This window comes from Bombina bombina, chromosome 6 (genome assembly GCF_027579735.1).
Source record: "Bombina bombina isolate aBomBom1 chromosome 6, aBomBom1.pri, whole genome shotgun sequence".
NCBI classification, from domain to species: Eukaryota; Metazoa; Chordata; class Amphibia; order Anura; family Bombinatoridae; genus Bombina; species Bombina bombina.
This window is the reverse complement of record NC_069504.1, coordinates 768,783,712-768,811,637: the sequence shown is the minus strand read 5'-3', so window position 1 is coordinate 768,811,637 and position 27,926 is coordinate 768,783,712. Positions and strand designations below refer to the sequence as shown.

General features: G+C 40.4%; 1 protein-coding gene across 1 annotated transcript in view; it reads right to left on the bottom strand.

Moving 5' to 3' along the window:
• PRKACA (protein kinase cAMP-activated catalytic subunit alpha) overlaps nt 1-22,232 on the bottom strand; it is a 218,956-nt gene extending 196,724 nt beyond the window's left edge. Inside the window, exons 1-2 of the mRNA XM_053718058.1 lie at nt 22,077-22,232; nt 3,503-3,610 (exon numbers count right to left, since the gene is read on the bottom strand). Coding sequence (XP_053574033.1) covers nt 3,503-3,548 — 46 coding nt within the window. The 5' untranslated portion in view covers nt 3,549-3,610; nt 22,077-22,232. The remainder of the gene's footprint in view (nt 1-3,502; nt 3,611-22,076) is intronic.
• Nucleotides 22,233-27,926: the final 5,694 nt, after the last annotated feature.

Genomic DNA, 27,926 nt, shown 5'->3' with positions numbered 1-27,926 from the left:
GACTTCCAGGGAAAAACTTGCCCAAAATACCGGATAATTTTTAGCATTTTTGCTATCACTGCATTTAAACAAAAATAGAGCCTTGGCTTTTTTTTTTAGCTGTCAAAACTATATATATTTTTAAGTAGACAACCAAAGGTATTGATCTAGGCCCATTTTGGTCTCTTTCATGCCTTGTGTGATTGGCTCACACATGTGCGTTGCTATTTCTTCAACAAAGGATATCTAAAGAATTGAGCAAATTAGATAATAGAAGTAAATTGGGAAGTTGTTTAAAATTGCATGCCCTATCTGAATCATGAAAGTTTAATTTTGACTAGACTGTCCCTTTAAGCATTCGTTCCAAACAAATTTTGAACCTACAGTTGACAAGTAATGATCTCATTGGTAAAGTGCAGTAATTTATCTTGTTTACCAGCCAGGAAAAAAAAAAAAAAAAGTTACTAGTCCATTAAATGTTAGAAATAAGAAAAACCCTAAATTTCTTCGAAATTTAGTCTGAGGCAAGTGGAAGTTTTTAGCCCTGTATGTATACATATCTAAAAAAGTTTTGCACTAATCTTAAAGGGACATGAAAGAACAGGGGTTTTTTTCTTTCATGATTCAGACACAGAAAGCTATTTTAACCCCTTCACTACCAGGACTTCCAGGGAAAAACTTGCCCAAAATACCGGAGAATTTTTAGCATTTTTGCTATCACTGCATTTAAACAAAAATAGAGCCTTGGCTTTTTTTTAGCTGTCAAAACTATATATATTTTTAAGTAGACAACCCAAGGTATTGATCTAGACCCATTTTGGTCTCTTTCATGCACCGGTTTACCGCCAAATACGATCAAATAGAAAATAAATTGTTCATTCATCTGATTGGTCCGTGTCCAGTTAGTGACAGGATTCACAACCAATCAGATGGGCACTGTAATCGCCTATCTTCACTATCTATTTTGCCTCCGCCTGGGGGGGTTTAAGGGGGGTTAAAGCCCCCTTGTAAACCTCATTCTCCATGGTTTACTTGGGGTGTATGCCAGAGGATCGGCGGTGCGCCCCCCAGACAGAGGCAGAACAGATATTAAAACAGAAGACTCACCGGAAGTGACGTCAGATTGCAGTTTGATGAATTGCAGTTCTCGACAGAACACCGCCATTAGGTACTGGCAGTCTGCCAATAAAAAAATTAAAATAACAAAAACCTTACATTGCAGGCTAGAATACCCCCTTACCCAGCTGTCTGCCAGTACTAGGGTTGCCACCTGTCCCTTAAAATACAGAACACTTATGAGTTACACATGCTGCAGGGTGTGCAGGGAGGGATATGAATAGTGCTGTCCAGAAACACAATACATGTTCCTCCTCCCTACACACCCTGCAACATGTGTAACTCATAAGTGTCCAGGAAAACATGGCCAAGGTGGCAACCCTAGCCAGTACCTATAAAACCCCCTTTTTTTAATGTAATTTTTTTTTCTTTTCTATTTTGTAATGGTCCCACCACCCCCACCCCCCAACGCGATCGCAAGTTAGGGAGCTCACACACCCCTTTTTCTGTAGTGTAGCTGCCCCATCCCTCCCTGTTCCTTTATTTTTATTTTCTGTAGCGTATGGCCCTCCCACTCCCTCCGCAGCTGGGCTGCCCACCTGCCTCCCGCCCACACCAGCAACGATCATTACAGACTGACACACACACAGTGTCACCGTCTGTAATGATCAGGCATCTGCCCTCATATGTAAAAGGGAGGAACCGATCACACTCCGGTTCTATATGCGGCAGATGCCTGGAGCTCAGGAACTTCAGCTCTCGGTTGTAACCAACAGTCGAGAATGCTGGAGCTTCCTGAAGCTCAGACGTTTATATACACAAGTTGTGCAGTATGATAAGCAAAGTACCGCACAAGGTATATATTATATACGTCTTTTTGGGTGAAGGGTTTAAGCAACTCCCCCAATTGACTTCTATTATCAATTTTGTTTCATTAGTATACTTTATTGAAGGAGCAGCAATCCACTACTAGGAGCTAGATGAATACAGTTGTTAAGCCAATGGCAAGAGGCATACAGGTGCAGCGACCAATCAGCAACTAGCTCCTGAGTCTACCTAGGTATACTTTTCAACTAACGATACCAAGAGAACAAAGCAGCTTGGATAATATAAGTAAATTGGAAGTTTCCTTATAATTGTATGTTCTATCTGAATCATAACATGTTTGTGTTTCTTATCCCTTTAATTTTCAAGTACTTTCATTTTAACATTGAAGAGAAGAGAGGATTGTATGTAAACATAGGACAGATCAGCTACTGAGTTCTGATCTCCCTGCAAGTTCAGACCATTTAATTGGACTGAGGTTTCAATTAAGAGAAACAGCAATTTCATATACAAAATTAAACCTAAAAGGAGCAATTTCCCAGGTCATACTCTGCAGCTAGTATAAGTCACTAGAAACAGATTAAGGGGAAACCTATTTTATAGCACACAGTCATTTTAAAGGGACATGAAAGACCAAATTAAACTTTTATGAGTCAGATGAAGCATGTCATTTAAAGACATTTTTAAATCACTTTTATTACCAACTTTACATTGTTATTTTGGTATCCTTTGTTAAAACACACGTGCGTACCCTCAGCAGCAGCATTACATTAGTACATTGAAGCTCTACAGCTGACTAACTCCTTAATGACCACAACGTACCCTGTACATCGCTGGTTGTTAAGGGTTTTATTGGCAATAACAGCGTGGGTCTCACCGCCAGCGGCGGGATCGCACTATTATTCCCCCCTCCTGCTGGCTACCGGAAATAGCACAGCCTCGCCAATGGCGGCAGGACCACACTATTAAAAACACAAACCTCTTAGAAAGACCAGCGACTAACGGGTTAACTATCTGTTTGGATGGGGTTAAATAGTTATACGCAGGCAACAGTTCAATAATAAAATGCTCTAACATATTAAACCATTTTATATTTGCACTCCTATGTTCCTTTAATATACATAATCTTCAACATAGAGGAACTTCCCTGGTTACCTACTGATTTAATCTAAAGTGTAGACCAGGCATCCTCAAACTTGGCCCTCCAGAAGAAGCATAAGCTAGCTGAGCATCATGGGAAATGTAGTTCGAAAACCTCTGGAGGGCCAAGTTTGAAGATGTCTGGTGTAGACCTACGTATTAAAGAGTCTTGCAACTTTACAGGTTCTTACTAGTGTCTAATAGACAGCCAATTACAAGCTAAGCCGTGGAATATTGCCTTAACAACACAGTGAATGTTGAATTGAAAACCAACGATGAAGGTAATCATAGTAGTAAAACCCAAACAAAAAAAATTGTATCCATTTCAATATGCAGCTTGTTTCATAGAAAATTACCACATTTTGAACCACACAAGGTTCCATTAATTTACAAGGTTTTTCTTTATATTAAATATCATAATAACCCTTCCACCTCATTAAGCAAATAATGTGTATTTTAGTTACAAATTCTGCTTTATTGGGATAGCTATTGCAGTACTCACCACTCTCTATCTCGCCACCCTTCTTCGCTGTGGCCGCGTTGCCCATGGTGGGGGGCGGGCGAGACCTCTATAACCAGGACGGGCGCCGCCCCCCAAAAAATCTAGGACCTGCAATAAGAATCAGCAAGTTACTATTTGAAAGACTAAAACACATATCCTACTATTCTTTTTTAAACAATACAAACTAGAGACAATTAGAAGATCATTTAAAATGTATTATCAATCAAAAACACCTTAGATTTGCTTGAATTTGATTTCTGGAGTTTCCAAACATTGTCTCACACAATACCTTGGGTCGGAGTTTGGATCTCAGTATCTTTATAAAATGGTAATTTTATTGGGACACTCAAGTCAAAAACTTTTATAATTCAGAAAGAGCAGCAGTTAATATGCCTTCCAATTTACTTCCAAGTTCCATTATCAAATTTTGCACAGTGTTTTTATATACACACACTTTCTGGGGAAAAAGATCCTACTGAGCATGTGCACAAGTTCACAGGGTATACGTATTCTAGTCTGTGATTGGCTGATGCCCGTTATGACACAGGAGGCCAGAAAATTAATTTGCTAGAAATAAAATCTAATGCCTATTTGAACTTCAGAGTAGGTTTTATTGCATTACCTTTTTATTACGCACTTGTACTTATGCAATTCTACTGCATTTCGTGGTTCTTTAACTCTTATTGTTCAGGTGGAGAATGCAGTTTTAAGAAACTTAATTATCAAATTGTGCGCAGCCTTTTTATATGGAAACTTTCCGAGTTCAGTGTATATGCATAGGGGTCTGTGATTGGCTGATGGCTGTCACATGATACAGGGAGCTAGCAAACTGAAGTACATTTTTTAAATTTAAAAAAAAAAAAAAAAAAAAAAAAAAAACTGTTCATTTGAAATTCTATTGTATTTTATTATGCATTGGTTGATTATGGAATTCTATTGTATTTAATAGTCCTATAACAGCTTTAAAATGGCAGTACCAATATATTGACTCTGCTTATGAAGTATTAGTGCAACTTCACAATTCATATGTGTACATAAATATGTGCCATACTACTGCAGTCCCCACAGTGTGGACAAAAATTGTGCCAGAAATCACTGACCGAGATGAAGTTTCACAAGCAGTAAAATAGTTAAATTAACCATGTACTTTAAAAAAAGGAAAAGTAAAGCGTCTTTAAAATGGTCATTCAACTTCTGCAATAAAGTTTTCATAAAATGTAAGGTTTAAAAAAAAATAAAAAAAATCTGTGTCACATAACCAGCACTGTCCAGCAAAGCAGAGGTTAATTTACTTGTAACCTTAGAAACAGACAAATATTTTTGAAGACACTCTTTGGGCTCGATTTTTATGATTGGCCCTTAGCCATCATTCGACTGCAGGTTCTCACAAATTAACCCGGTCTCATCCGTAAGGGAATATTGATAGCTCCTGACCGCACGTGTTAGGCTGTGCGCGGGCAGGGTACAGCATTGCACAAGAGCGCAAAATAGCGCTCCTGTGCACTGCTGAATTCTGGCAGCGGAATTCTGCCCGCCAGAGGCGATCTGCGGAGGACAGCGGGGCATATGTAGGCTCCTGTCCACTGATGCCTGATAAAACAGAATTTATGTTTACCTGATAAATTACTTTCTCCAACGGTGTGTCCGGTCCACGGCGTCATCCTTACTTGTGGGATATTCTCTTCCCCAACAGGAAATGGCAAAGAGCCCAGCAAAGCTGGTCACATGATCCCTCCTAGGCTCCGCCTACCCCAGTCATTCGACCGACGTTAAGGAGGAATATTTGCATAGGAGAAACCATATGATACCGTGGTGACTGTAGTTAAAGAAAATAAATTATCAGACCTGATTAAAAAACCAGGGCGGGCCGTGGACCGGACACACCGTTGGAGAAAGTAATTTATCAGGTAAACATAAATTCTGTTTTCTCCAACATAGGTGTGTCCGGTCCACTGCGTCATCCTTACTTGTGGGAACCAATACCAAAGCTTTAGGACACGGATGAAGGGAGGGAGCAAATCAGGTCACCTAAATGGAAGGCACCACGGCTTGCAAAACCTTTCTCCCAAAAATAGCCTCAGAAGAAGCAAAAGTATCAAACTTGTAAAATTTGGTAAAAGTGTGCAGTGAAGACCAAGTCGCTGCCCTACATATCTGATCAACAGAAGCCTCGTTCTTGAAGGCCCATGTGGAAGCCACAGCCCTAGTGGAATGAGCTGTGATTCTTTCAGGAGGCTGCCGTCCGGCAGTCTCGTAAGCCAATCTGATGATGCTTTTAATCCAAAAAGAGAGAGAGGTAGAAGTTGCTTTTTGACCTCTCCTTTTACCAGAATAAACAACAAACAAGGAAGATGTTTGTCTAAAATCCTTTGTAGCATCTAAATAGAATTTTAGAGCGCGAACAACATCCAAATTGTGCAACAAACGTTCCTTCTTCGAAACTGGTTTCGGACACAAAGAAGGCACGACTATCTCCTGGTTAATGTTTTTGTTAGAAACAACTTTTGGAAGAAAACCAGGTTTAGTACGTAAAACCACCTTATCTGCATGGAACACCAGATAAGGAGGAGAACACTGCAGAGCAGATAATTCTGAAACTCTTCTGGCAGAAGAAATTGCAACCAAAAACAAAACTTTCCAAGATAATAACTTAATATCAACGGAATGTAAGGGTTCAAACGGAACCCCCTGAAGAACTGAAAGAACTAAGTTGAGACTCCAAGGAGGAGTCAAAGGTTTGTAAACAGGCTTGATTCTAACCAGAGCCTGAACAAAGGCTTGAACATCTGGCACAGCTGCCAGCTTTTTGTGGAGTAACACAGACAAGGCAGAAATCTGTCCCTTCAAGGAACTTGCAGATAATCCTTTCTCCAATCCTTCTTGAAGAAAGGATAGAATCTTAGGAATCTTTACCTTGTCCCAAGGGAATCCTTTAGATTCACACCAACAGATATATTTTTTCCATATTTTGTGGTAAATTTTTCTAGTTACAGGCTTTCTGGCCTGAACAAGAGTATCAATAACAGAATCCGAGAACCCTCGTTTTGATAAGATCAAGCGTTCAATCTCCAAGCAGTCAGCTGGAGTGAGATCAGATTCGGATGTTCGAACGGACCTTGAACAAGAAGGTCTCGTCTCAAAGGTAGCTTCCATGGTGGAGCCGATGACATATTCACCAGATCTGCATACCAAGTCCTGCGTGGCCACGCAGGAGCTATCAAGATCACCGACGCCCTCTCCTGATGGATCCTGGCTACCAGCCTGGGGATGAGAGGAAACGGCGGGAATACATAAGCTAGTTTGAAGGTCCAAGGTGCTACTAGTGCATCTACTAGAGTCGCCTTGGGATCCCTGGATCTGGACCCGTAGCAAGGAACCTTGAAGTTCTGACGAGAGGCCATCAGATCCATGTCTGGAATGCCCCACAGTTGAGTAATTTGGGCAAAGATTTCCGGATGGAGTTCCCACTCCCCCGGATGTAATGTCTGACGACTCAGAAAATCCGCTTCCCAATTTTCCACTCCTGGGATGTGGATTGCAGACAGGTGGCAGGAGTGAGTCTCCGCCCATTGAATGATTTTGGTCACTTCTTCCATCGCCAGGGAACTCCTTGTTCCCCCCTGATGGTTGATGTACGCAACAGTCGTCATGTTGTCCGATTGAAACCGTATGAACTTGGCCTTTGCTAGCTGAGGCCAAGCCTTGAGAGCATTGAATATCGCTCTCAGTTCCAGAATATTTATCGGTAGAAGAGATTCTTCCCGAGACCAAAGACCCTGAGCTTTCAGGGATCCCCAGACCGCGCCCCAGCCCATCAGACTGGCGTCGGTCGTGACAATGACCCACTCTGGTCTGCGGAAGGTCATCCCTTGTGACAGGTTGTCCAGGGACAGCCACCAACGGAGTGAGTCTCTGGTCCTCTGATTTACTTGTATCTTCGGAGACAAGTCTGTATAGTCCCCATTCCACTGACTGAGCATGCACAGTTGTAATGGTCTTAGATGAATGCGCGCAAAAGGAACTATGTCCATTGCCGCTACCATCAAACCTATTACTTCCATGCACTGCGCTATGGAAGGAAGAGGAACGGAATGAAGTGTTTGACAAGAGTTTAGAAGTTTTGTTTTTTTGGCCTCTGTCAGAAAAATCCTCATTCTAAGGAGTCTATTATTGTTCCCAAGAAGGGAACCCTTGTCGACGGAGATAGAGAACTCTTTTCCACGTTCACTTTCCATCCGTGAGATCTGAGAAAGGCCAGGACTATGTCCGTGTGAGCCTTTGCTTGAGGAAGGGACGACGCTTGAATCAGAATGTCGTCCAAGTAAGGTACTACTGCAATGCCCCTTGGTCTTAGCACCGCTAGAAGGGACCCTAGTACCTTTGTGAAAATCCTTGGAGCAGTGGCTAATCCGAAAGGAAGCGCCACGAACTGGTAATGCTTGTCCAGGAATGCGAACCTTAGGAACCGATGATGTTCCTTGTGGATAGGAATATGTAGATACGCATCCTTTAAATCCACCGTGGTCATGAATTGACCTTCCTGGATGGAAGGAAGAATTGTTCGAATGGTTTCCATTTTGAACGATGGAACCTTGAGAAACTTGTTTAAGATCTTGAGATCTAAGATTGGTCTGAACGTTCCCTCTTTTTTGGGAACTATGAACAGATTGGAGTAGAACCCCATCCCTTGTTCTCCTAATGGAACAGGATGAATCACTCCCATTTTTAACAGGTCTTCTACACAATGTAAGAATGCCTGTCTTTTTATGTGGTCTTAAGACAATTGAGACCTGTGGAACCTCCCCCTTGGGGGAAGCCCCTTGAATTCCAGAAGATAACCTTGGGAGACTATTTCTAGTGCCCAAGGATCCAGAACATCTCTTGCCCAAGCCTGAGCGAAGAGAGAGAGTCTGCCCCCCACCAGATCCGGTCCCGGATCGGGGGCCAACATTTCATGCTGTCTTGGTAGCAGTGGCAGGTTTCTTGGCCTGCTTTCCCTTGTTCCAGCCTTGCATTGGTCTCCAGGCTGGCTTGGCTTGAGAAGTATTACCCTCTTGCTTAGAGGACGTAGCACTTGGGGCTGGTCCGTTTCTACGAAAGGGACGAAAATTAGGTTTATTTTTGGCCTTAAAAGACCTATCCTGAGGAAGGGCGTGGCCCTTACCCGCAGTGATATCAGAGATAATCTCTTTCAAGTCAGGGCCAAACAGCGTTTTCCCCTTGAAAGGAATGTTAAGGAGTTTGTTCTTGGAAGACGCATCAGCTGACCAAGATTTCAACCAAAGCGCTCTGCGCGCCACAATAGCAAACCCAGAATTCTTCGCCGCTAACCTAGCCAATTGCAAAGTGGCGTCTAGGGTGAAAGAATTAGCCAATTTGAGAGCACGGATTCTGTCCATAATCTCCTCATAAGGAGGAGAATCACTATCGATCGCCTTTACTAGCTCATCGAACCAGAAACACGCGGCTGTAGTGACAGGGACAATGCATGAAATTGGTTGTAGAAGGTAACCTTGCTGAACAAACATCTTTTTAAGCAAACCTTCTAATTTTTTATCCATAGGATCTTTGAAAGCACAACTATCTTCTATGGGTATAGTGGTGCGTTTGTTTAAAGTAGAAACCGCTCCCTCGACCTTGGGGACTGTCTGCCATAAGTCCTTTCTGGGGTCGACCATAGGAAACAATTTTTTAAATATGGGGGGAGGGACGAAAGGTATACCGGGCCTTTCCCATTCTTTATTTACAATGTCCGCCACCCGCTTGGGTATAGGAAAAGCTTCTGGGAGCCCCGGGACCTCTAGGAACTTGTCCATTTTACATAGTTTCTCTGGGATGATCAAATTCTCACAATCATCCAGAGTGGATAATACCTCCTTAAGCAGAGCGCGGAGATGTTCCAACTTAAATTTAAATGTAATCACATCGGGTTCAGCTTGTTGAGAAATTTTCCCTGAATCTGAAATTTCTCCCTCAGACAAAACCTCCCTGGCCCCCTCAGACTGGTGTAGGGGCATTTCAGAACCATTATCATCAGCGTCCTCATGCTCTTCAGTATCTAAAACAGAGCAGTCGCGCTTACGCTGATAAGTGGGCATTTTGGCTAAAATGTTTTTGATAGAATTATCCATTACAGCCGTTAATTGTTGCATAGTAAGGAGGATTGGCGCGCTAGATGTACTAGGGGCCTCCTGAGTGGGCAAGACTCGTGTAGACGAAGGAGGGAATGATGCAGTACCATGCTTACTCCCCTCACTTGAGGAATCATCTTGGGCATCATTTTCAGTGTCACATAAATCACATTTATTTAAATGAGAAGGAACCTTGGCTTCCCCACATTCAGAACACAGTCTATCTGGTAGTTCAGACATGTTAAACAGGCATAAACTTGATAACAAAGTACAAAAAACGTTTTAAAATAAAACCGTTACTGTCACTTTAAATTTTAAACTGAACACACTTTATTACTGCAATTGCGAAAAAGTATGAAGGAATTGTTCAAAATTCACCAAAATTTCACCACAGTGTCTTAAAGCCTTAAAAGTATTGCACACCAAATTTGGAAGCTTTAACCCTTAAAATAACGGAACCGGAGCCGTTTTTAACTTTAACCCCTTTACAGTCCCTGGTATCTGCTTTGCTGAGACCCAACCAAGCCCAAAGGGGAATACGATACCAAATGACGCCTTCAGAAAGTCTTTTCTATGTATCAGAGCTCCTCACACATGCGACTGCATGTCATGCTTCTCAAAAACAAGTGCGCAATACCGGCGCGAAAATGAGGCTCTGCCTATGATTAGGGAAAGCCCCTAAAGAATAAGGTGTCTAAAACAGTGCCTGCCGATATTATTTTACAAAAATACCCAGATTAAATGATTCCTCAAGGCTAAATATGTGTAATATATGAATCGATTTAGCCCAGAAAATGTCTACAGTCTTAATAAGCCCTTGTGAAGCCCTTATTTACTGTCTGAATAAAAATGGCTTACCGGATCCCATAGGGAAAATGACAGCTTCCAGCATTACATCGTCTTGTTAGAATGTGTCATACCTCAAGCAGCAAAAGACTGCTCACTGTTCCCCCAACTGAAGTTAATTCCTCTCAACAGTCCTGTGTGGAACAGCCATGGATTTTAGTAACGGTTGCTAAAATCATTTTCCTCTTACAAACAGAAATCTTCATCTCTTTTCTGTTTCAGAGTAAATAGTACATACCAGCACTATTTTAAAATAACAAACTCTTGATTGAATAATAAAAACTACAGTTAAACACTAAAAAACTCTAAGCCATCTCCGTGGAGATGTTGCCTGTACAACGGCAAAGAGAATGACTGGGGTAGGCGGAGCCTAGGAGGGATCATGTGACCAGCTTTGCTGGGCTCTTTGCCATTTCCTGTTGGGGAAGAGAATATCCCACAAGTAAGGATGACGCCGTGGACCGGACACACCTATGTTGGAGAAATCAAGTCCTTTGTGAGATGTACATCACTATCCCTGAGGTATTTTCAGAGCCTGATACCAGCCCTTAAAAGCAATAAAACTTAAAGGGGCAGTCAAATCTAAAAAACAACAACTCATTTTTTAAATAGGGCATGTCATTTTAAACAACTTTCCAATTTACTTTTATCACCAATTTTGCTTTGTTCTCTTGGTATTCTTAGTTGAAAGCTAAACCAAGGAGGTTCATATGCTAATTTTTTAGACCTTGAAGGCCGCCTCTAAACTAAATGCATTTTGATAGTTTTTCACCACTAGAGAGCATTAGTTCACGTGTTTCATATAGATAACATTGAGCTCAAGCATGTGAATTTACCATGGAGACAGCTCTGATTGGCTAAAATGCAAGTCTGTCAAAAGAACTGAAATAAGGGGGCAGTCTGCTAAGGCTTATTTACAAGGTAATTATAGAGGTAAAATGTGTATTATTATAACTGTGTTGGTTATGCAAAACTGGGGAATTAAATGAGTATGTGCAAATGTTATGCTAATGGAACAAATTCAGGACTTTGTTTAAAAGGGACAGTCAAAACCAAAATTGTTATTGTTTAAAAAGTTAGATAGATAACGCCTTTACTACCCATTACCCAGCTTTGCAAAACCAACATTGTTATATTTATATACTTTATAACATTTAAACCTCTAAATATCTGCCTGTTTTCAGCTACTACAGACAGCCTCTTATCACATGTTTTTTTTAATTTGCTTTCCACAACAGGAGACTGCTAGTTCATGTGAGCCATATAGATAACATTGTGCTCATGAAGTTGTGCAGGACACTGCACTAATTGGCTAAAATGGAAGTCAATAGATAATAGTCATGTGATCAGGGGGGCTGTCAGAAGAGGCTTAGATACAAGGTAATCACAGAGGTAAAAAGTGTGCTGGCTGTGCAAAACTGGTGAATGGGTAATAAAGGGATTATCTATCCTTTTAAACAATAAATATTTTTGAGTTGACCGTCCCTTTAACTGAGAATGCAAAGGCTATAAAAGCTTGAGGTGGATTCTCTTACCCCCTCTTACCAAGGTGGGCTGGCTTAGGCACCTGAGACGGTTTTTCCATAGTGGGTAAAATTACACACAAAATTGTCATTTGCTGGAGAGCTATTTTTCTGAAATTGCATGAGTGATATAAAAATATAATGCTGAGTGATAAAAATATAAATCTTAAAGTGAAAGTAAATCCTAGCGTTTTACAAACGCTAGGATTTACTATTGAAACAAATAAAGGGGAGTTTCATTCATGAAGTATAAGATACTTCATGTAGAAAGCTCCTTTATTTCATTCAATCGATCGCCATTCTTAGCTGCTACAGCAGCCCACGGCTAAAACTTTTTTTGGCTAAGAGGTGACATTTTCACCTCTTAGCCAATAGCCGTGCGGTAAATCCGGCTTGGTGCCCATAGGAACCGGATTTACTACACTGCTATTGGCTAAGAAGTGAAAAATTTTAGCCGTGCTCTGCTGTAGGAGCTAAAAGCGGCGGTCAATTGAATGAAATAAAGGAGCTTTCTACATGAAGTATCTTATACTTCATGAATGAAACTCCCCTTTATTTGTTTCAATAGTAAATCCTAGCATTTGTAAAACGCTAGGATTTACTTTCACTTTAATTCTCCTTGAGGGGAAAACATATACATTTACTGGCAGGTGAGTAGAGTTGTGTATTGGCTTTCTGTTTTAACCCTTTCGTGACAGGGTTAAAGTGCCTACATCGGGAAAAACTGTTCCGATGTACACAAATTGAAACTACGCGATCATGCATACGATCGCGAGATTTCAATTATTGGATCGCATCTGGGGGGCGTCCCTACAATCCTAGGAACGCCCTCCAGACCGCGATTAAATCCTTGAAGCACAGAAGGCTTCAGGACAGCCGTTAGTTATGACGTTCTATTCCGTCAGAACGGCTTTAAAGCCCAGTCTAATTATGACGGAATAGAACGGCATAACGGCTTTAAAAGGTTAATCCTGTTTATTTTGAAACGGAATTGCAACATGTAACTTTGTATATTTTTCTGTATCTCATTAAAAGGGATACTAAACCCAATTTTTTTATTTCATGATTCAGATAGATCATGAGATTTTAAGCACCTTTCTAATTTACTCCTATTATCAATTTTTCTTTGTTCTCATGCTATCTTGATTTGAAAAAGCAGTACTGTAAGCTTTAGAGCCAGACCATTTTTTGTTCAGCACATGGGTAGCACTTGCTGATTTGTGGCTAAATGTAGCAAACCAATCAGCAGCTCTACCAAGGTGCTGAACGAAAAAATGGGCCGGCTCCTAACCTTTTATTACTGCTTTTTCAAATCAAGATAACATGAGAACAAAGAAAAATTGATAATAGGAGTAAATTAGAAAGTTGCTTAAAATTACATGCTCTATCTGAAACATGAAAGAAAAAATGAGGGGTTAGTATCCCTTTAATGCACTGTGACCATTTTTGTCATAATAAATCTTTCTTATTATAGTTTAGGCTTTTGTCTTAAATAGATATGAAACCAAAATGTTTTCTTTCACGATTCAGATAGAACATGCAATTTTAAGCGACTTTCTAATTTACTCCAATTTTTCTTCGTTTTTTTGGCATCTTTATCTGAAAAAGCAAAATTGTACGCTTAGGAGCCGGCCCATTTTTGGTTCAGCACCTGGGCTTTAACATTTGAATTCACATTACTTGAGAGACTGGTAACAAGTAAGGTTTAACAGTTTCTCAGTTCTGTATTTTTAGAATCATATATAAGGAATTGTACTTTCTGGAGTTTGAATAGTTTAGAGAGTGCTTTGTTAACCCTTTCATCCTCGCATCTCAGTCAAAGCCTCACCTGCCCAGTCTGATCATAAACAGTGGTCATGACAAGTCAGCTTCAACATTTTCATTAACCCCTATGGGGTACGTCCTGCAAAAAAATGCAGTTAATGACCAAGGACGTACCCCGTACGTCGTTGGTCTTTGAAAGCAGTGGAAGCGATCCTGATCACTTCCAACTGCTTTCATGTTATAGCAGTGATGCCTCGATATTGAGGCATCCTGCTATAACATTTTTTAGCCGACCAATGAAGAGAGAGCCACCCTGTTGCCCTCTCTGCATCGGCCATCAATGGCCATGTTCGTTGGTGGGTGGGAGCTGATCCAGGGAGGCGGGTGAGCGGCCATCGGTGGGGAAGGGGGGCGGGATCGAGTGCGCGCGGGTGCACAGGAGCGGGTGCGCGCGTGCACGGGAGCGGGTGGGAACCCTACACTATGGAACAAATGTTAAGTGGTACACGGTGGGAGAGAGGGTGGGAACATTACAAATTTTAATGATCTGGGAGGGTGGGAGGGCAGCTACACTACAGAAAATAGAATTTTTAAAATAATAAAATGTTATAAAAAACATATTTGATTTCAAACTGGGTACTGGCAGACAGCTGCCAGTACCCAATATGGCGCATAATAAGGCCGAGAGGGGGGTTAGAGAGCTGTTTGGGGGGGGGGGGGGGGGGATCAGGGAGGTTGGGGGCTAAGGGGTTATCCTACAGTGCAGAATTATCTTTTTTTTTTTTTTTTAAATCCCCAAAAAAACTCTTATTTTAGTACTGGCAGACTTACTGCCAGTACTTAAGATGGAGGGGACAATTGTGGGGTGGGGGAGGGAAGAGAGCTGTTTGGGAGGGATCAGGGGGTGTGATGTGTCATGTGGGAGGTTGATACCTACACTAAAGCTAAAATTAACCCTGCAAGCTCCATACAAGCTCCCTAATTAACCCCTTCAATGCTGGGCATTATACACTTGTGGTGCGCAACGGCATTTAGCTGCCTTCTAATTGCCAAAAAGCAAAGCCAAAGCCATATATGTCTGCTTTTTCTGAACAAAGGGGATCCCAGAGAAGCTTTTACAACCATGTATGCCATAATTGCACAAGCTGTTTGTAAATAATTTCAGTGAGAAACCTAAAATTGTGAAAAATTTAACGCTTTATTTTTATTTGTTAGCATTTGGCGATGAAATGGTGGCATGAAATATACCAAAATGGGCCTAGATCAATACTTTGGGTTGTCTACTACATTATACTAAAGCTAAAATTAACCCTAAAAGCTCCCTACAAGCTTCCTAATTAACCCCTTCAATGCTGGGCATAATACATGTGTGGTGCGCAGTGGCATTTTGCAGCCTTCTAAATACCAAAAAGCAATGCCAAAGCCATATATGTCTGCAATTTCTAAACAAAGGGGATCCCAGAGAAGCATTTACAACCATGTATGCCATAATTGCACAAGTTGTTTGCAAATAATTTCAGTGAGAAACCTAAAGTTTGTGAAACAATTTGTGAAAAAGTGAACAATTTTTTTTATTTGATCGCATTTGGTAGTGAAATGGTGGCATGAAATATACCAAAATGGGCCTAGATCAATACTTTGGGATGTCTTCTAAAAAAAAAAATATATGCATGTCAAGGGATATTCAGGGATTCCTGAAAGATATCAGTGTCCCAATGTAACTAGCGCTTATTTTGAAAAAAAGTGGTTTGGAAATAGCAAAGTGCTACTTGTATTTATGGCCCTATAACTTGCAAAAAAAGCAAAGCACGTGTAAACATTGGGTATTTCTAAACTCAGGACAAAATTTAGAAACTATTTAGCATGGGTGTTTTTTGGTGGTTGTAGATGTGTAACAGATTTTGGAGGTCAAAGTTAGAAAAAGTGTGTTTTTTTCCATTTTTTCCTCATATTTTATAAAAATTTTTATAGTAAATTATAAGATATGATGAAAATAATGGTATCTTTAGAAAGTCCATTTAATGGCGAGAAAAACGGTATATAATATGTGCGAGTACAGTAAATGAGTAAGAGGAAAATTACAGCTAAACACAAACGCTGCAGAAATGTAAAAATAGCCTTGGTCCCAAACGGACAGAAAATGGAAAAGTGCTGTGGTCCTTAAGGGGTTAAAAGGGACAGTCTACACCAGAAATTGTATTGTTTAAAAAAAATAGATCATTCATTACCCATTCCCCAGTTTTGCATAACCAACAATTATATTCATACACTTTTTACCTCTGTGATTACCTTGTAGCTAAGCCTCTGCAGACTGCCCCCTTATCTCAGTTCTTTTGACAGACTTCTGAATCAGTGTTGACTCAAATAACTCCATAGGAGTGAGCACAATGTTTATCTATATGACACACATGAACTAGCAGTGTCTGTCAAACAGGCAGTTCTACAGCTTAGAAATTAGCATATGAGCCTACCTAGGTTTACCTTTCAACAAAGAATACCAAGAGAAGAAAGCAAATTTGATGATAAAAGTAAATTGGAAAGTTGTTTAAAATTGCATGCCCTCTTTGAATCATGAAAGTTTAATTTTGACTAAACTGTCCCTTGCAATTTAGGATGAACTCATAATGCATATTACCGGTGCCAGTTTTGGAGACAATGCCCTATTATGCATGAATGGCGATCTTGAGGTTATTAATCCCTTAATGACAACTGACGTACCAGGTACGTCATGCAAAAACTAACTGTTAATGACAATAGACGTACCTGGTACGTCAGTTGTCTAACAGAGTGCTGGAAGCGATCGCAATCGCTTCCAGCAGCTCTCAGGGTATTGCAGTGATGCCTCGATATGGAGGCATCCTGCAATACCTTTTTACAAGCCTCTTATGCAGAGAGAGTCACTCTGTGGCCCTCTCTGCACCGGTAGCGATGGTCCCGTTGTCCGGGTGGGAGCGTAACAGGGAGGCGGCCCATCACTACCCGGCATCGGGTTCCTGTAAGTGCAATGTGCACACCGAGTGCCGGGAGCGCGCGCATTAGCCACTGACACCAATGAAAAAAAGTTTAATAAAAAAAAAGTTACAAACGTTTAAAAACAAATTAAATATAAAAGGATCTGGGAGGGGGGGGGGGGGATGGGGGTATTGAGGGGGGGCTGCTACACTACAGAAAAGTTTGAAAATACTGTTTTTGGGGGAAAACTGGGTACTGGCAGACAGCTGCCGTTACCCAAGATGGCAGCAATTAAGTAGCAGGGAGGGTTATAGAGCTGTTTGGTGGGGGTCAGGGAGGTTGGGGGCTAAGGCAGGGCTCCATTACAGCTGAATAAATATTTTTTAAAAATAAAATAAAAAAAAACGCCTTTTATTTAGTATTAGAAAGTTGCTTAAAATTGCATGCTCTATCCGAATCACGAAAGAAAAAAAATTTGGGTTCAGTGTCACATCAAGCCTCCCTCTACAGGTTGCTTGAGTAACATACTGTTGATGTGCACATTTCTGAGCCTACTTTAGTATGCCCTTATGGTAAAGGGTCAAGTTTAAACCAAGGAAACCAAGAAAGATGTCATAGTTATTACATTACTACTACTATAAATAATAATAACTGAACACTGTATCTGAATCATGGCAATTTAATTGTCACTTCCACATACCTTTAAACAGACATCTGCTATTAGTGCTTGAACCTGACAGACTAGTCTTTTTCACCATCAAAACAAAAATACCTTGGAGGCATAAATACACACAAAGCCTTTACTCATCCGTAGCATCAATAGAGCTACACATACCAGATATCTACCCACAATCTCTGCACATGCAATCAAGTGTTGTTCTCCACAGATAATTTTGCCAGCCAGGTAGCATTATGCAGTAGCCGGGAGGGGCCAGTGTAATACTTTACAATACTATAACATTTTCTGCTATTTATTAATGTTTCATAAAGGAAGAGTAAAGACAAAATTAAACTTCAATGGATTGGATAGAGCATGAAATGTTAAATAACTTTTCAATTTACTCCTGTTATAAATTTTGCTTAGCTCTCTTGGTATCCTTTGTTAAAGAGTAATCTTAGGTGAGCTCTGGAGCGTGCAATTGTGTCTAACCACAACACTGTTTTATAGCACTGATAGAAGATAGAGAGATAGAGAGATAGAGAGATAGAGAGATAGAGAGATAGAGAGATAGAGAGATAGAGAGATAGAGAGATAGAGAGATAGAGAGATAGAGAGATAGAGAGATAGAGAGATAGAGAGATAGAGAGATAGAGAGATAGAGAGATAGAGAGATAGAGAGATAGAGAGATAGAGAGATAGAGAGATAGAGAGATAGAGAGATAGAGAGATAGAGAGATAGAGAGATGAGAGATAGAGAGATAGAGAGAGAGATAGATAGAGAGATAGATAGAGAGATAGAGAGATAGAGAGAGAGATAGATAGAGAGATAGATAGAGAGATAGATAGAGAGATAGATAGAGAGATAGATAGAGAGATAGATAGAGAGATAGAGAGAGAGATAGAGAGAGAGATAGAGAGAGAGATAGAGAGAGAGAGAGAGAGAGATAGAGAGAGAGATAGAGAGAGAGATAGAGAGAGAGATAGAGAGAGAGATAGAGAGAGAGATAGAGAGAGAGAGATAGAGAGAGAGATAGAGAGAGAGATAGAGAGAGAGATAGAGAGATAGAGAGATAGAGAGATAGAGAGATAGATAGATAGATAGATAGATAGATAGATATAGATATTTATTTGAATACTCTGCTGCCATATACTGCTAAAGGCATGTGCACACTCCTGATGTCCTATCAGCCTACCAAGCTTTGCTCCTCTTTGAGAGAGGATATCAAGAGAACAAAGCAAAATTTGCTAATAGAAGAAATTGGAAAGTTGTTTAAATTAAAAACGCTATCTGAATCATGACTTATTAATTTTTACTTTGTCGCTTTAAGCTATTCAAAGCACAAAGTAGTTGCTTCATTTAACAAATAGATTTAATGATAAAATGTGAAACAAACATTAAAAAAAAGGTAATATTAGCCAATTTTCACATTATATTGGCTTAAATAGGTGCTGTGAAAAACACTGCAAACCTGTAGTATTAAAAGGGAACAAAGTTATTAAAGGGACACTGAACCCAATATTTTTCTTTTGCGATTCGGATAGAGCATGCAATTTTAAGTAACTTTCTAATTTACTCCTATTATCAATTTTTCTTCGGTCTCTTGCCATCTTTATATGAAAAAGAAGGCATCTAAGCTTTTTTCTTGGTTCAGACCTCTGGACAGCAGTTTTTGATTGGTGGATGAATTTATCCACCAATCAGCAAGGACAACCTAGGTTGTTCACCAAAAATGGGCCGACATCTAAACTTACATTCTTGCATTTCAAATAAAGATACCAAGAGAATAAAGAAAATTTAAATATAGGAGTAAATTAGAAAGTTGCTTAAAATTGTATGCTCTATCTGAATCACAAAAGAAAAAAAAATTGGTTCAGTGTCCATTTAAATAAACATTAAAAATGCAAAACAAAAGGGGAGGGGACAAAAGGCAAAACTGAGATAGCGAAATAGCATTTAAGATTTAAAGGAACAGTCAAGTCAAAATTAAATGTTCGTTATTCAGATAGGGCATGTGATTTTAAACAACTTTCCAAATTACTTTTATCATCAAATTTGCTTTGTTCTCTTGGTATTCTTAGTTGAAAGCAAAACCTAAGTAGGCTCATATGCTAATCGCTAAGCCCTTGAAGGCCACCTTTTATCTGAATGCATTTGACAGCTAGAGGGCATTAGTTTATTTTTGCCATATAGATAACACTGTGCTCATGCCCATGGAGTTACTTGTGAGAGATCATTGGTTGGCTAAAATGCAAGTCTGTCAAAAGAACCTAAATAAGGGGTCAGTCTGCAGAGGCTTAGATACAGGATAATCAAAGTGGTAAAAAGTATATTATAACTGTGTTGGTTATGCAAAATTGGGAAATGGTTAATAAAAGGGATTATCTATTTTTTTTAAACAATAACAATTCTGGATTAGACTGTCCCTTTATTCACCAAAATTGCTATAATTTGATCAAGCATATATATTAATATATCTATATTAAATATGGGCCAACCACACAATTTGTACAATGTACAACAATCAAAAGTTAAAAGCAAAAAGACATTTTTAACAGTTCCTGCACCCCCCCCCCCGATATTCTGTAAGGCAATATGCTATCAACAGAGGGCCCTGGTGCAAATTTTTATTGGGCCTCCCCAAATGTAACTCAGTAGTAAGCAATGGTAATAAATATCCATGTTGTTCTGTATAATGATTTTGAGGATAGATAGATCTGCAACATGCACTAAGAAAATCCTCGATTACATTATTAGCCCCCCAGCACTTTGGCCCTGGTGCCAATGTAGCTGCTGCACCAATGGTAGATATAGATATAAAATGTTGCCCAATGTTACAAAATATTAAACAACAATCTGTTTGCTATATGAATTAAAGGGATACTAACCCCAATTTTTTTTTTTCTTTCATGATTCAGATAGAGCATGCAATTTAAAGCAACTTTCTAATTTACTCCTATTATCTATTTTTCTTTGTTGTCATGTTATCTTGATTTGAAAAAGCAGTAATGAAAGGTTAGGAGCCGGCCCATTTTTAGTTCAGCACCTGGGTAGTGCTTGCTGATTGGTTTGCTACATTTAGCCACAAATCAGAAAGTGCTACCAAGGTGCTGAACAAAAAATGGGCTGGCTCTAAAGCTTACAGTACTGCTTTTTTAAATCAAGATACCAAGAGAACAAAGAAAAATAGATAATAGGAGTAAATTATAAAGTTGCTTAAAATCTCATGCTCTATCTGAATCATGAAAGAAAAAAACTGGGTTTAGTATCCCTTTAAGTTGACATGTTATATTTTGCTACATAATTTAGGACCTTTTGGTAAAAAAATAACTATAATTTGTTTAAAACCAACAGGCCTTGTAAATTTGGAATTTCATGCTGTCACAACTGCTAGAGAAAAATGCATAGCACAACTATGCAGAAAAAGTGGCAATTGCTTGTTACTTTCCATGACAGCTAAGAGTTTTGTTACCATCTCAAAATATCAAACGGGATAGGAAAGTCAAAATTAAACTTGCATGATTCTGATAGCTTATGTAATTTTAAGACTGTTTGAAATTAACTTCTATTTTTAAATATGCACTGTTCCTTTGGTATCCCTTGTTGAAAAAGAACACGCACATATCTTACACAAGTGGGAGCTAGCTGCCGATTGGTGCCTGCACACATTTTTCTGTTGTGATTGGCTAACTATGTGTTCAGCTAGCTGCCAGTTGTGCAATGCTATTTCTTCAGCAAAGGATAACAAAGGAGTAAAGCAAATTTGATAATAGAAGTAAATTGGAAAGTTGTTTAAAATTGTTCCATGCAAATCATTAAAGACAATTGTGGGGTTTCCTGTCCCTTTAAATGGACTTCTACTGACTAATCAGCATTTTAGAGTGAAGATTTCTAATTAAATAACCAGTGTTTACCTTTTAAAATGTGCTCTAAAAAATTTTTTTTTTTTTTTTAAAGCACCTTTTGAAATAATTGATGGAATTGTTGCATCAATGCATTTCACTGCCCTTTGAGAGGAATTTCTTATGAATTGCCATTATACCTGCTCTGGATTGGCAGCAGGCACCATTAAGTCCAATGCTGAACCAAAACAGGGTACTTTATGCTGGTCTGCATTTGTAAGCAACTGGGAAGTCAAGTGTCAAATGCTGCATTACATATGAGCTTTACAAAGCAGAACTGTGTATGCATCTAAAAAAAGGAAGAACTAGTTTACATGTTCAGAAACCAAAAACCTTTAAATGTTGAGTATGTAGATCATCCAGCACAGTGACTTGTAGGTCCCTTGGTAAGTGCAGGGCCACACTAATGAGTCCAGACACATTGGAAGAAAAAAAAAAAGAGCTTAGCACTCATATACAAAAGATGAGTCTTGCACACTACAAGCCCTCTGGTATCTAGGGGAGCTCAAGCACACAGATGTCTAGGATCTGATATATCAGGCCTCTCCCTGTCACATAGTAAACCCAGTATATTCTCGTTATTACCTATAGCGCTTATTACCTAAATCGCACTGAGTGTAGCTGAACCCACAGTCCTTAATGACGGGGAACATATAATAATCAAAGAAAAACTGACAATCACCGCTAGGACCTGGTATCTCGGGCCTCCCGCCTCTGTCTGACACCTCCAGCACCACATACACAATTTATCCCTTAAGGAGTCAAAATACTTCAGTCCCTATTAGCGACCAACTCACCGGCTCCCCGGGCACCTCTAGGACCCGCAGGCCGCGGAACCTTTTCCCTCCTCCTCCTCTGCGATACCTCTAGGACCCACACTCACCTGCTGGTCCCACCCCGCTTGACACTAACAACTAGCTGGCCAACCACCTACAACACCCAACCCTGCTCTGAGAAAAAAACATCCAATCGACGACCTCCATCTTCACAAAACCACGCCCCTTATTCGGCTGATTATTTAGGCCTGGCCACAATTCGCTCCTCCCTGTCACCCAGGAGACGGGGAACATGACGTCACGTATAATTTAATCCAATTGAGGAGCGTGGGAAACAACGAACCCCGCCTACCATGCAACGCCATTGGCTTTTTGTTTATTAATTGACAACTGGTGGGGATCAGCAAGGAGCTTTCATGTACACTGGGCCTAACTCTAGCGTTGACGCTACTGCACTATTTATAGCAACAGCCAGGTGCCCGCCTCTTAAAGGGCAAGATAAACTTGTACAAGCCCTGCAAACACGAAGCCTTGCATACTGATATTTACAATGAGTTTTCAGAGAGCGCATGCGTACTAGTCTATTTTGTGCGTGTAGTGAATAGATAACCCAGTTCCTCTCTGACAAGGCTGCCATGGTTAGATAAACAGTATTTGCAGAGAACATATGGTGAACTTGTGCTTTATCTAATGCAAGAATACCACCAGTGTGGTAGTGCGGTACATTTTAGGACAATGTGCAGGCTGCCATCTTTCATGTAAAAAAATACCAGATATTGTAAATAGAATCATTTTGTAACTAGACTATAACTGGAACTTTAGCATTGATCTAGACTAGATTTCCTAAATACAGTTCTCAGATTATAAAAAAATCCCGCATGATATGAGTAAATCAGAGACAGTGATTGAGCCAGTGACTTGCTCAAGCAGTGAGAAATAAAAACCTGAACCCACTTTTTCGTTTTTTTTTTCAAAACCTAATGTGAATTAGTACCATGTCAAACAAAGAAAACATATGCAAAATTAGCTTTGTGTCACTTAGTGACTACTACCCAAGCATATTCCTGACTTTTGCAGAATCCAATGATATCAAAGTTAGGACCCTAAATTGAGGATAAGACCCTTCAGGATACCACTGAATGCACTGCCCCTATCCCTTTTGATAGGTGATATTTGGAAAAACATACGTCATGTAAACATCTGTCCTATAAAAACTAGGCTTTGTATCACTTAGTGACTTCTACCCAAGTATACCCCAGACTGAGTAGAATCCAATAACACCAGAGTTAGGACCCTAATTTTAGGATAAGACCCCTCAGGAGCTCCCTGAATACACTTCCCCTATCCACTCTGTGTAAAGGGACTCACCGGGAGCTCCCAGTCCGGCCACTCCAGTATCAGCGAACGTCGAGAGTGCCTTCTTCCATCTCGGCGTCCCACGTGGAGGGACTCCAAGACTCCGGTTATCCTTCAGCTGAGGTTCTCTAGTGTATGCTCACCTTGTTCCTGAAAGCCAAGTAGATTTGCCTGATACCTGTGTAAACTCATATTGTTCCTGAAGCTGTGCCTATCTGATATTCTGTGACAGTCTCACCAACCGTACCCACTGGGTATCCTGTGCCTGCTGAGAAATCTGTGTTGACCATATTAGTGACAGCCTTCCTCAAACCAGATGTGCATGGTGCACCTATCTTGTATCCTGTGACAGTCTCACCAACAGTACCCTTGGGTATCCTGTTCCTGCTGAAAAACCTGTGTCTACCATACCAATGACAGCCTTCCTCAAACCAACTGTACCTACCTGGTATCCTGTGACAGTCTTCAAAATAGTACCCATTCAGTATCCTGTGCCTACCATACCAGTGTCACTTGTGTCACTGACCACTACCCAAGAGTATCCTTGATTGAGCAGAAGGCAATGACAACAAAGTTAGGACACTAACTTGGGGATAAGCCCCCTCAGGAACCCCCTGATTGCACTGCCCCTACCCACTCTCACCGGTGATAATGGCAAATACATATATCATATAAACATTTGTCCAATAAAAGGAAGCTTTATGCCATCTAGTAACTGTACCCTTGATTGAGCAGTATCCAATTATATCAAAGTTAGGGCCCTAAATTGGGGATAATACCATTTAGAAGCCCCCTAAATACACTGCCTCTATCCACTCTTATAGGTGATAATGGCAAATACATACATTGTATAAACATCTAGCGTATAAACACTAGGCTTTGTCTCACTTACTGACCACTACTAAAGTATATATCAAACTAGAAAACAGTTCAGAATGCTTACCAAAGCAGTCTGTGCAGGCTACTGATGTTCTGCCAACATCACTTCAAATCCAAGTCACAAAATGTAGCCGCACCAGAAAATTCAAATATTTCCCAGGCTATGAACAGAGAAATAAACAGCGTTTCGGGAGTTATCCCTTGTTCATGTTGCATGCAACATGAATAAGGGATAACTCCCGAAACTTTGTTGTTTATTTCTCTGTTTATAGCCTGGGAACAATAGACCTTTGAAATATTTGAATTTTCTGGTGCGGCTACATTTTGTGACTTGCACTACTGAAGTATACCCTTGACTCAGGCGAAGAACCACCATTGGTGCAGCAGGTTTGGTGGCACCAGGTCCCAAGTGCTCTGGGGGGGCCATAGCAGCCAGTCTATACATAGGAGTGTGCAGGGGAGTCTTTTATTAGTGCAGGTTGCAGGACCATCTATCCCCAAAATCATTATACAGAGCATATTAATACTATTACTTACTACTGATTTACCTTTGGGGGGGCAAACATCCAATGACATCTAAGTAAGTACCCTTAGCGATAAGATCCCTCAGGATACCCCTGAATGCACTGCCTCTTTCCACTCATTAAGTGATACAAAGCCTAGTTTTTATAGTACATATGTCTATATGATGTATGTGTTTGCCAACATCACCTATGAGAGTGGATAGGGGCAGTGCATTCAAGGGGCTCCTAAGGGGTCTAAGGGTCCTAACTTTGATGTCATTGGATTCTGCTCAGTTGAGGTATATTTGGGAAGTAGTCGGTAAGTGACACATTGCTTTGTTTTTATAGGGCAGATGTTTATACAATGTTTGTCTTCGCCATTATCACCCATTGGAGTGGATAGGGGCTCCTGAGTTAGAGTAAGGACTCTAACTTTAATGTCCTTTTATTCTGCTGAGTCAGGGGTATATTTGGGTAAACGTCAGTAAGTGATACAATGCCTAGTTTTATTGGGCAGATATAATATATATATATATATATGAGGTGGTCTTATCCCCAAGTTAGGGTCCTAACTTTTGATGTCATTGGAACAAAGTCTAGTTTATATAGGAAATATGTTTATATGTTGTAAGTATTTACTATTATCACCTATGAGAGTGTATAGGGGCAGTGGATTCAGGACACTCCTGAGGGGCCTAATGCCCAAGTTAGGGTCCTAACTTTGATATAATTGGATTCCGCTTAGTCATGGATATGCTTGGGTAGTAGTCACTAAGTGACACAAAACTTATTTTTTATATTTTTTCTTTGTTGTTTTTTTTTAACATGGCAATCCCCATTAGTTTCTAATAAGGAATAACGAAAAAGTGTCTAACTTCAGGTGGGTGGATCTGGCCTGTTCTGTGTTCTTGATGAGTGGAGTTGAGAAACATATTTTCACACATCCAATAGTATTACTATTTTTATTATTGAAAAACAAAAGGTATGCTAACCTGATAAAAAAACATATTTTTTCGGAATGATGATGGTCCACAGTCCTCCATAACATATGGTATATATTTCCTGCTACTAGGAGGAGGTCAAGAACCCATATAAGAGCTTAAAATCCCTCCCACCTCCCATCTCTCTCTTAGTTTAATGTATAGCCGAGCAGAGAATAGGAAACATATAGGTAGGAAAGACAAAGCAGGGTCTGTAGAACTGTCATTAAAACTGTCGCCCAAAAATTAAAATGGGTGTGGCCTGTGGACCATCATCATTCAGAAAGAAAAGAATTTATCAGGTAAGCATAAATTTTGTTTTCTTTGGTAAAATGATGATGGTCCACAGTCCTCCATAACATATGGGATTAATACCCAAGCATATGGTCTATGTTACGGAAAGGGAGGGACAATTTTTCTGGCAGTTCCTATTTAGCCAACACTGTGGCCTGAAGGACTTTTCTGCCAAAAGCTGCTTACGAAGAAGCAAAAACATCAAATCGATAACATTTGGAAAAAGTATGCAGAGAAGACCCTATTGCAGAATTGCAAATCTGCTCCAAAGATACATCATTTTTAAAAGTCCCCAAAGTTGCAACTGCCCTTGTAGAATGAGCTGTGATACACTTAGGAGGCAACTTTCCCACCACCAGGTAAGCCTTGTGAATCTCTTGTTTGAAAGAAGTTCATGCTTTCTGCCTCGAGTCCCGGAGTAGTGAACATCCAAACTAGAAGATTGTCTGAATGCTTTAGTAGCTTGGAGATAGAACTTCAAAGCCTGACTACATCAAGATTATGTAATAGCCGCTCCTTAGTGCTAGCAGAATCTAGACACAATGAAGAAACAACAATTTCCTGAATAATGTTTACCGCCAAAACAATCTTAAGAAGAAAATCATATTTAGTATGAAGTAACGCCTTATCCTTGTGAATAATTAAAAACAGAATTACAGTACAACGTTGACAACTCATAAACTCTCCTAGCTGAGGATATTGCTAATAGGAAAAGTACTTTCCAATATAAAAGCTTTATATCAACGGAATGCATTGGTTCAAAAGGAGGACCTTGTAATATCGAAAGCACTAGATTCACATTCCAGGGTGGAGAAATAGGTCTCACAAGTTGCCTAATGCTAAACAATGCCTAGACAAAAGTCTGAACATCTGGAAGTTTAGCTAACTTCCTATGAAAAATAGCAGATTAAGCAGAAATGTAACCTTTTAGGGAGCTAGCAGACATAGTTGTCAAGGCCATACTATAAAAACTGAAGAATTCTGGAAATCCTAAAGGAATACCAAGAAAGCCCTCTGGAAGAGCACCATTCAAAATATGGGGCCTAGTTATCAAGCCGTCAACCTCAAATACGCTGGAATTCCGCAGCGTATTTGTGGCGAGGCTGATTCGCCTTAGTTATCAAAGGCTCGAGACCGGCAAAAGTAGAATTTTGTGACGTAAACTTTGATCCGCCGGACTCAGTCCGACACAGATTGATTCTTACGTCACTCCAGATGTTCCGCACACAAGTGCGGCACATTCTCACTACTTTTGCTAGTTATCAAAAAACTAGCAGGTACGCTCGGCACTTTTACGGCCCAGCGTACCTGGTTTTCAAAGCGCCAGCCTGGAGGCGGCGGATCCCATAGGAATCAATGGGAGTCTGACCATAGCGAAAGTACAAGTTCGCTGCTGCCAGACATCCCATTGATTTCTATGGGAACTGTCTGCACCTAACACCCTAACATGTACCCCGAGTCTAAACACCGCTAATCTGACCCCCCCTACACCGCCGCAACTAAATAAAGTTATTACCCCCTAGACCGCCGCTCCCGGAGCCCACCGCAAGCTACTCTATACATATTAACCCCTAAACCGCCGCTCCCGGAGCCCACCGCAACTATAATAAATGTATTAACCCCTAAACCGCCGCTCCCTGAACCCGCCGCAACCTATATTAAATGTATTAACCCCTATCCTGCCCCCCCTACACCGTCGCCACCTATAATAAATTTATTAACCCCTAATCTGCCCCCCCTACACCGTCGCCACCTATAATAAATTTATTAACCCCTATCCTGCCCCCCACTACGCCGCCGCCACTGTAATAAAATTATTAACCCCTAAACCTAACCCTAACCCTAACGCCCCCCTAACT